The 10551-nt window shown below is 34.8% G+C and overlaps 1 protein-coding gene across 1 annotated transcript; it reads left to right on the top strand.

Annotated features, from left to right (window-relative positions):
• The first annotated feature begins 2410 nt into the window (after positions 1-2410).
• Positions 2411-5739, top strand: LOC145032443 (ARM repeat superfamily protein). The gene is made up of 8 exons (XM_078981253.1): positions 2411-2917; positions 3420-4151; positions 4234-4329; positions 4419-4502; positions 4577-4811; positions 4936-5093; positions 5194-5469; positions 5556-5739. The coding sequence occupies exons 1-8, from the start codon at positions 2576-2578 to the stop codon at positions 5610-5612; spliced, it is 1980 nt and encodes a 659-aa protein (XP_078837379.1). The 5' UTR covers positions 2411-2575; the 3' UTR covers positions 5613-5739.
• The last annotated feature ends 4812 nt before the right edge of the window (positions 5740-10551 follow it).

Genomic DNA, 10551 nt, shown 5'->3' with positions numbered 1-10551 from the left:
ATTTGATGAAGGAGTTTAGTCGGTATGATAAGGAGGCATGCGAATGGTTGAAGCAAATTACTCCTACACACCGGGAAATGGGTCATTTTTTTTAGATAATTCTATATATTCCAATTTGGTCCTTATGTCTTTCACTTAGTGAATTGTTTTACTTGTATATTAATTATATTAACTGTTTTTAGATGGTAATATACAACAGGAAGAGCAGTCTCTGATCTGTTGATATCATACACATGTGAAGTGTTTAATGGGAAGATAGACAAAGGAAGTAATAAACCTATCATTGGATGTTTAGAATACATAAGGGAGTATCTAATGAAGAGGATATGCAATGTCATGAAGGAAATGAAAAGGGTTAAAGGTTCACTAACAACCACAACAACAAACATCCTAGCTGCAAGAAAAACAGTCGCTTCACAATACATTGCTAGGTGGAATGAGGGAGACAAGTATCAAGTCATAGGAGCTTTGCAGGATCAACATGTAGTGGATGTTAGGAACCAAACATGCACTTGTAGAAAATAGGAATTAATTGGAATTCCATGTAAACATGCAATTACAACTTTGAATGAAATGAGCAAAAGACCCAGAGGTCGAGCTTGACATTTACAAATAGGTTCATAAGGTGTATTTTCTAGATACATGGAAAAAAGCTTATTCATTTAAGGTGGAGCTAATTAAGGGGAGATCCATGTAGCCTAAAAGTGAATGTCCCACAAAGCTAATCCCTTATCCACATCGCACTCAGGTGAGAAGGCCTAAGAAAAAAAGAAGACAAAGTGAGGGTGAAAGATTAAGCAAAAAGCAGAGGGAAAATCAAGGTGATGGAGTGAATGCTACACAAAAAGGAGGTTCCCAAAGACCAACAAATGATGGAGTGCAGAAGTTATCAAGGATGCATATCAATGTTACTTGTAGCAAATGCAAGAACAACGGACATAACTCTAGGACCTGTAAAGGGAAAGGTGAGAATCAATCCAAGAAGTGATATGTTATGCATGAGGTTTTCTATGAATATGTTTGGTTATGAAAACTTGGTTGTTATGTCTACACTATATTGTTGAAAACTTTTGGTTGGTTGTTATGAAAACTTGGTTGTTATCTTATATATGGTAGTATGTCCCTTTTGGTCATGTTTAGAATCTTTGGTTGTTATGTTTAGAAACTTTGGTTGTTATGTTACGAATCTTAATGAAATGTGCATTTTGGTCATGTACAATTGGTTCTAATGTATACATTTTGGTAATATATTCATGCCATTTTAATTATGATATATTCATACCATTTTGGTAATACATTCATACCATCTTGGTAATACATTCATATAATTACACTTATTTTATACCGTACATATATCATTAACATCACAAGTCAGTACAAACATGATGACATAAAATTACAACAAAAGGACCATTTTTTCCATACTAATACCCTTCATATACCAAAACACAATTTCACAGTAAACCCATACACAAACCAAATACATAAGAAGACAATCACAAAAAAAAAAAACCCAACTTCCAATCAGGTACATTTTCAACTTTAAATTGTTATCCTTCAGTGCTTTGCAATTGGCCACCAACATGTTGGTCCTGCATACCTGTCCATTGCATTGATCATGTAGCATGTTCACACTTCTAACCAACTCATTGCATCGTTCCTACACTAAGTTTAAATCTCTTAGCAGACCAGGTATGATGGCTTTAGACCTAGCACGTATTGAGGGATCAAGCCACCCGATAAACCCACAAACGGAATCATTCATAGGGCATGCAAAAAATCTCCTTCCTGGATTCAGAAGGGTCCAAGACTTTTTCACCACAACAACTTTTCCACAAAAATATAAAACCATTTTTGTTGTAACAAAGCTCAACAAGAAGAAGTGTAGAAAAAAAGAGACGTTGGGGAAGAAGATAGCAACAGTGGGGATCTTTAACAAAAATTAAGACAAAAAATGTTTATGCAAAAATGGTCCCTTACATATGAAATGACGGATATACCCTCATTTGTGAGGCACATGAGGGTGTTAACAAATCCTTTTTAACGGGAGTTAAGTCCGAAGACCAATTCCACGTACAAACCATTCCAAAAGGACCATAAATCCAAAAAACCCGGGGTTTGGATTAAAACTCTAAAAATTTGCATACCATAAGGACCATTTTTGCAATTTGCAGTTAGATTTAAAGTTTACATATCAATTTTTAAGTTTATTATTTATAAACTTTATATAACTTGTAATAAAACTTACAACAATTTCATTATTTCCATTTAATGAGATTTTTCTATCCCATATTGCAAAATAGAAAAGGCTCGTAGGTAAATCTTAAAAAATCATTGGATTTTTGTTTAATATAGAAAATAAAAAAGCTGGATGATTGTGGATTCTATTTTGGAGTAAAATTTAGCGAAACAATATTTAGGTTGATCACATTCATCCGATAACAAAAAGAGACCAAATGCTCGATGTCTTTGTGACAAATGATGATTGAAGTCTCATTTCTTTCTAAATCACACTAACGCGCTTATAGACACGCGTTGGTGCGGCGCGTATGACATTCGCCGTCGTCCAACGACCATGCCAGGCTCAGCGTCGACGACTCACCGCCCTGAGGGTTTAATTGAGCGGCTTCGCTCCGCCGCTGCAGACGGCGGAGAAGCCAAATTAAAGGTCCTCAGGGAACTTAAGAACCAGATAATTGGCAATCGCACGAAGAAGCTCTCGTACATCAAGCTAGGTGCCGTCCCCTCCGTCGTCTCGATTCTCTCATCCGCTTCCTCTTCAGTCGATTGCCTCCTCATCCAGTGTGCCGCAACCATCGGCAGTTTTGCGTGCGGGGTGGATGCCGGTGTTAAGGCCGTTCTAGATGCCGGAGCTTTTCCTCACCTTATAAATCTCCTTTCGCATTCGAACGAAAAGGTTATCTTTTACCCAATCCATATGAAACTGTTACCGACATGATTTCCTTTAACATTAATGTTTTGAATTTTCGTTACCATAAAAGATGGATAAAGGTTCCTTTACTTGGCATAACAGTGCCAACATTAGCAATTAACGTGCCTAATCGACTAGGGCTAGGTTAATAGGCATAAACTGCAGTTCTCTTTGTAACTCCTATTCGAAATTGCTACTTTTGGAACTTGTTAAATGAACTGAGAGTCCGAGACTTCAAGATCATAAAATTCTTCTGCACTTTTTAATCTGATCAGATTGCTTGGCTGTGGTTCATAGTGTCCAAATGCATATGTTGATTATGATCCAGCAGGTTGATATAAGGCTAGTTTAGTGTATGAAGACATCATTATGATGTATGAGCTGTTTGTGGCTAGACCTTTATATTGTATATCATCTAGCTTTTGTTACAATAAATTTAGAGCTAAACAAGTGTGTCACCTCTCAAAACTTTAAATGCATCTTGCAGGTTGTAGATGCAGGTGCTCGTGCCCTTAAAATGATATACCAATCAAAAGCTGCTCCTAAATACGACTTCTTCCAACACAAAAACATTGAATTCCTCATATCTTTATTAGACAAAAACAATGAAAATGTAACTGGACTTGGTGCAAGCATCATCACACATTCATGTGAAACAAACAATGAGCAGAAAATATTAGCAGATGCTGGAGTCTTAAAAAAACTCATCAACCTTCTTCAAGGCACCACATCTCAGAGAGAATCCAGCCTGGAATCATTTGCCACAATCATCAAACAAAATCCCGAAGTCATTACTAAATTTGTGGGACCCGAAAACAGCACAACATTTGGTAGTTTACTAGAGTTAACAAAAGATAGGTACCCAAGAACAAGATTACTAGCATGCATATGCTTGACTTTAATCAAGAATGCCACCTCATCATCATCATCATATCTTCAATCAGTGGGAATCAGAACCAAATTGATTCTGGTTTTACTTGAACTTGTTGATGATTTTGGTCAAGTGGGAGATGAAGCTTTGTTTACATTATCTAGCTTCATAGAACATGAAGAGGATCTACAAAAATTAGCTTTTGAGGCGAATACAGTTGACAAACTTTGTCACCAAATGCAAAAAGAATCATTACAAGCCAAACGCCTTGAGGGAATATTTACAACTTTGGGTAATCTTTGCTCGAATCTTGAACCTTGCAGATCTATTGTTTTGCAATCACCCAAGGTTTGTGTATAAAGAATAGAATTTCTTACTTCATTTTTTTTAACATTCTACTTATTTTCCTTTTCTTGATTCATTTCTACAGGCTTTGATCATCATAACTGATGCTTTAACTCATACTACAATAGATGTTCGTGTTGCTGCTTGCATCTGTTTGAAAAATGTTTCCCGCTCAGTTAAGGTTCGTGCTTTTGAACTATTATTATTATATAAACTATAAAGTTATAAACCCTAATTTTTTGTTTTTTTTTGCTAAAACTATTTATTCAGTATTTGAGTGCAGGTCATTTTATGACAGACGCAGTTATCATGCCAGTGATTCAGCTTCTATATGATGCTTCTACTTCTGTCCAAGTAAGGCCACCTCTCCCCTCCCCAAAGAAGAAAAAAAGAATCTAGAAACTTTGACCGAAACTTTGACTTTTCAGGTTGCTGCACTATGCACTGTGAGTAACTTGGTGGTTGATTTTAGAACACACAAGTCACTTTTTATACAAAGTGGAGGTGTGAAACAGCTTGTGGAGCTATCAAAATCCATGGATTCAACTGTTAGGCTCAATGCTGTTTGGGCTTTGAGAAACTTGATGTTTCTTGTGGACTCCAGGTGTAAAGAAGAAATCTTTATGGACCTCAAATTATTCCCATTAACACGACTCATCTCTGGTAATACACAACAAATAGCAACCTACTTTCTTTCCTTTCTTCATTAAAGCATCCTGCTTTCCTTTATCCCTCTTATGAAATTAAACAGATAAATGAAAGTACGTTGCTATTTTTTGTGTATCAGATTCCAATGCATGTGTGCAAGAGCAAGCTTTAGGGCTTGTTTGCAATCTTGTGAATGGACCTGTAGACTCTATTATGTATCTATTCACTGAAGGTCTTTTGCTAAACACTGTTGGGAGAGAATTAAGAAGAGCTTCAAAACCTCAAGTTTTGGTTCAGGTTAAATAAGTGTTATTGTTCCTAAATCGGGCTCCCTTTTTTTGTGTTCATAAAGGGTAAAGTGGTCAAATTTTGGGGTTTTGTTTATTGTATGTGACAGGCAATGTATGTTATGTGTAATGTGGCATCTGGGAAAGAGTTTGAGAAGGAAGCAGTGATGCAGCAACTTGTGAATGAAGATGATAATAATCAGTCAATAATTGTGACTTTATTGCAAAGTGACGTGGCAAGTTTGAGAACAGCTGTTGTATGGACTGTAGTAAATCTTACTATTCCAACTGGGGCAGGTGCATTAGCAAGAGTTGTCAAATTAAGAAATGCTGGTGTTGTTTCACAGTTAAAGAACATGGTTAATGATCCATGCTTGGATGTCAAGGTAAAAAATATGAAAAGTAAACTATTTTTTATTTTTTATTTTTGTAAAAAATATATAAGTTTATTGGTTGCTATTTTGTGTTGCAGCTTCGTGTAAGAACAGCACTTGGGCAATCAATGACTTTTGGGGATTTTTCTACGTGAAGTGAATGTTGATGTTTTGAGTTTTACTCAAGTATTGGCGGGAAATTGTTTTTGTAATTTGTATGTTGATTTGTGGTTGATATTGTTGTAATTTGTAATAATTGAAATGTGGGTTGTTTTTAGCTTATTATTTTTGTTAAATATCATTATTTATAAACTAAGTATTACATTCTTGTAGTAATCTTCTTTAGATATTTAATTATAAATGTTTAAAGTTGTATAGACTAAAAAGATTATTTACAGTTTCATATCGAATCTATAAAATATTTTCTTCTCAATGATCAAGGGGTTCAACTTTCAACCAGCACTAGAAGCGTTTCTTATGGGTTTTGAAAAGCACTCAGTGATCTTATCTCATACATATCTGCTGCTTTTATACCAGTCAAAGAACTTCATCTCTTTTTCTACAAATGGTTATCTTTCTTTCTCCCAGTTATTACTTCCGTTGGACTCTTACTTTAACCATTTCTAGCTTCAGAACACTCAACTAAAACCCACTTTTTGCTCATGTCTTCATCTCATAAAACCTGCAACAACCCTCCTCAACAGGGAACAGCTGCAAGGTGAAGAAGACGATGGATGATAAGTGTACAACCCCTAAAGCAAACAAGTATAGAATACTAGAGAATCTTACGTGTCCCAAGGCTCCAAAGAAACAAAGGATTGTTTCGAGTTATACAACAACCACGGCTTTCTTTAATCCTCCAGATATAGACCTCTTCTTTGCTTCTACCATTTATACGCATGTATGATCATCAATAATCCCTTGATCTTTCTTTGTATGTTATGACCATAATTATGGGCAAGATGACGTCTTTTTCATGTCTATTTGCTGTGTAATAGTGTGTGGAATTTAGTGTATTGTGTGTGGTTTTGATAATATTTATGCATTTGTTTAGGGTATGAATGTATGATGTAATGGTTGGAGTTGATTCTCTCTATCTATATGTCTTGATATAATGGCTGGATTTGAGACTTTGTTCCTGAATCAAAATCAACCATGAATAACAACCAACTACTCACCTACATGATTTTGAAACATCTTCATTTGTAAATCTTTATAAGACGGGACGGAGTGGGACTCGGCATATCCGAGTTGGCCTCGGTACACACCGCGCCACCAACTTGGCATGTCAAGTTTGGTTGCCAAACTCGACGACCAGCTGCCGAGCTCTCCCTTCTTTGACCTCTTCTTCCCCCTTTCGTTTTCCTAACTCGGCCGACCACCCCTCCTCTTCTCCCTTTCTTCTTTCAGTCTTGCATTTTCCTTGTTGGAGCTGAGGTGGAGCTCGGTGAGCTCTACACCACCCCCTCAGCCTAATAACTTCAAAGATAAATCATCATAGATATCATGCAATATTATATAACTATCTACACGTATTATATGCACAACCAGCTAGGGATGTTATTCGGGCCGGAACCACACCGAACCGAACCAGACCAAAATAAACCGAAAACCGAATAAGACTAATTGGAGGACCCGAAATCCGGACTGATTAAACCAATACGGGTCCGGTTCGTGTTCATGTATTAATCGGTCTGGTTCAGTTATTATTCGAATAACATTTACAATATGATTAAGAACTGAATAAACCGTATTGTTTGGGATTTTATTTTTTTTTAAAATTTTTTAATTTAGAGGGTTGTTTTTGTAATTACTTAAGGTATTAGAATAAAGTAAATGTCACGTTAAAAAACAACTATAATACCCCTTATTTAAGATCCTATATTTCATTAAATATACAACCAAAAAGTACATGTAAAAAGTAGTTTAGTTTGTGAGCTACAAGTTAGAAAAAAAAATCAAGCAAATCGAACGAATAACAAAGACATCATGACAATTCAAAATTGCCATAAAATTTTGTAAACATGATGAAATAGAAAACCCAACTTCAATACCCCCTCTTTAAGGGCATGTATCTTATTGAGTATATAACAAAAAATAGCTTATAAATTGTGTAAAGAGTGTGTTAAATTATGAACTAAAAGCTAGAAAAAAATCAGGCAAATCGGGCAAATAACGAAGGCGTTATAGTTCAAAGTTGCCTTAAAATTATGCAAACATGCTGAAATGTAAAAAAAAAAAAATGGATAGCTTATTTGGGTTCGGTTCCTTTAGAACTGATTAAGCAGTTATTTGAGTAACCCGTACGAAAATACCCAATAACCGAATAAGCCTAAAATACATACATGAGAACCAAACCAGATAGTTTATTAGGTCCTAATTCAGTTTGGTTTGGTTCAAGTTTCTGTTCCATTTCGGGTATTCGTTCAAATGCTCATCCCTAAACCGAAAACCAAATAAGACTAATTGGAGGAACCGAAAACCGGACCGATTAAAACCAAAAACATATCTAGGGGACGGATGCTTAGAAAATATTATATACTTACCTTATATTTCAACAAAGAATAATTGCTTTCAGTTTCACTTTACAAGCTTTAATCACCAAAAAGTAGCTAAGTTTGCATACAATAGTTTTGGATACTACTACAATGCTTAAAACATAAAAAAGAAACAAAAATTGACACTCCATGTTCAAAATAGTAACATTGGGCAAACAAATATTATAACTACCCCCCTAACACAAACCAAGTCTAATTGTTATGGGATGTGTGAGAGGGTTGTTCGGACAGTCTCCATCCAGGTTGAATATCCATCCATATTGGCGTTGGAATCCATGTTGGCACCAGCAACTTTATCGCGTGCTATTGTGGTTTTCAAAAAAAAAAATCTCATTTTTCATGATTATCAGATCCTTTTGCATGTGTTTTTAATCCAAACCGATATGTTATCGATTTATATGGTTTTGGGATAACTATGACATAAATGAATCCTAAAAAACACTGATTTATGTGTTATCCACACGAGACATGCCAATTTCTCCACAATCGGTTTCGATTTAAAACCATTGGTTTTCTCCTAAGGTTTCCAAAATCTAATGAAAACCGATGAAATAACTTAGTATTATACCTTCCCCGTAACACCCCAATTTTATACCTTTGAAATAACTTAGTTTTAAAACATCATTTGACAAAAAATTTCAAGTTTAGCAAAATATGGTCCCACAAAAAAATATATAAAATACTAAAACATTATGAGGGTTACAACTTCATATCATTGCAAACCATAACAAAGCAAATCATAAATACAAACTAGTTCAAAGGTAAGTAGTTTAACTACAAAGCTTCACTTCATTTAATAGTGTATATATTCAAGCTATTAATCATAATCTAGGACTAAGTTCTTCTACTATTTGGCACATAAAGCTAAAATACATGACATTAAAAGTACAATATGTAAGACAATTATGTCTTGTGAACTATATTGGTTTTAAACACGATATCTTTTCAATTCATCATATAATTCTTACTTCTAAAGAAAACTAGAATAAAACTTTCATAGGAAAGCATTGCTCTTAAACCTTTAATTCAAACATAAAGCCTTTCTAATCATACTATAAGGTTTACTTGAAAATATAAACTTTTCAAACATATCATAAGCTACTCTTGGAAAATAGAACTTTTAGAACATGCTATAAACTTTATTTGAAAACAAAAGGTTTTCAAACATATCATAAGCTTTACTTGAAAATATAAGCTTTTCAAGCATATCATAAGCTATACTCGGAAACTTAAGCTTTTCAAACATGTCATAAGCCATACATGGAACATAATCTTTTTCAATATATCATAAATATACTTGGAAACATAAGCATTTATTTGTGGTGTTCTAGGAAGATACAATTGTGAAACTATTCCACAACTCTTAAGATAATCATAGATTCAAGACTTAAATAATCACCATCCCTATTGGATCGAAGCATTTTGGTCTTTCTGCCCAGTTGATTCTCTACTTAGTTTTGAAATTCTTTGAACACTTCAAAGATTTATGACTTTTGCTTGATTATATATATATATATATATATATATATATATATATATATATATTAAATTGTAACACTCGGAATCCATAAGGTTAATTAAAGGAAGAAAACCCTAAGTCAAAGAAGGTCTACTAGGCAAGTCCAAGGAGGGTAACTCGACGAGTAGAAGCAAGATTAGGACGAGGGTGGAAGGACCTACTCAATGAGTCGGGGAGAGCTACTCAACGAGTTGTTCAGGGTTTGGGAAACCCTAAATCCGGGTTTTTGTGCCTTGTTTAAAGAGCACTAAGCCTCTCTCCCAGCCTCCTTACTGCTCACTCACAGCCAGAAGCAAAACACTATCCATCTAACTCTATTTTTGAGCATTATGAGGCTTAGAGTTCCATTGTTGTGATGGGTTTTGGTCATAAGACATCCTATGTGCTCATACAAACCCTAATGCTTGGATCTAGGTTTCTCTATTGTACGTGCTTTGAATCCAAGATTACAAACCCTAATTCTAGTATATGAAATCGATATTAACATATGAATGGGTTGAAGAACATACCTTGATTGTTATATAGCAATAACAATCCTAAATCTCCTTGAATTGACTTTGGAATGCTTAGAGTCACAAGTGTCACTCCTCTAATGGCTTACAAACACCAAGAGCAAATGGAGAAGGTATAAAGAGAGAGGAGAAAGGTTAGAATTCGTCCTTAGGACTTCTTGGGAAGGGATACACGAATTCATGAGCCTTAGGGTCTTTATATAGGTGTAGAGATAGGGTTTCAGTCATTATCCTTATCTAGTTGCTTATCCACAAAGCAACCCATAAGATAATCCTTGAATCCTTATCATAGTCGAATTCTAAGGCCTTATCACCTCAAATTCGTTCACCCTATATTTAAGACAATCCTTACCTTATTTTGTAACTATCACATAATTACAAATCAGCCCCTCTAGTTTAATTAATTACACTTGATCACAAAATTAATTCCTAATTAATTATTGACCAATATTAATTAAACAAATATGATTTCTCCTTTAATATATTATTCTTATAACATATTAAT

This window comes from Lactuca saligna, chromosome 2, assembly GCF_052625555.1.
Source record: "Lactuca saligna cultivar CGN05327 chromosome 2, ASM5262555v1, whole genome shotgun sequence".
Lineage (NCBI taxonomy): Eukaryota > Viridiplantae > Streptophyta > Magnoliopsida > Asterales > Asteraceae > Lactuca > Lactuca saligna.
Note: the sequence above shows the minus strand (reverse complement) of the source record. Positions and strands in the feature narration are given on the sequence as shown.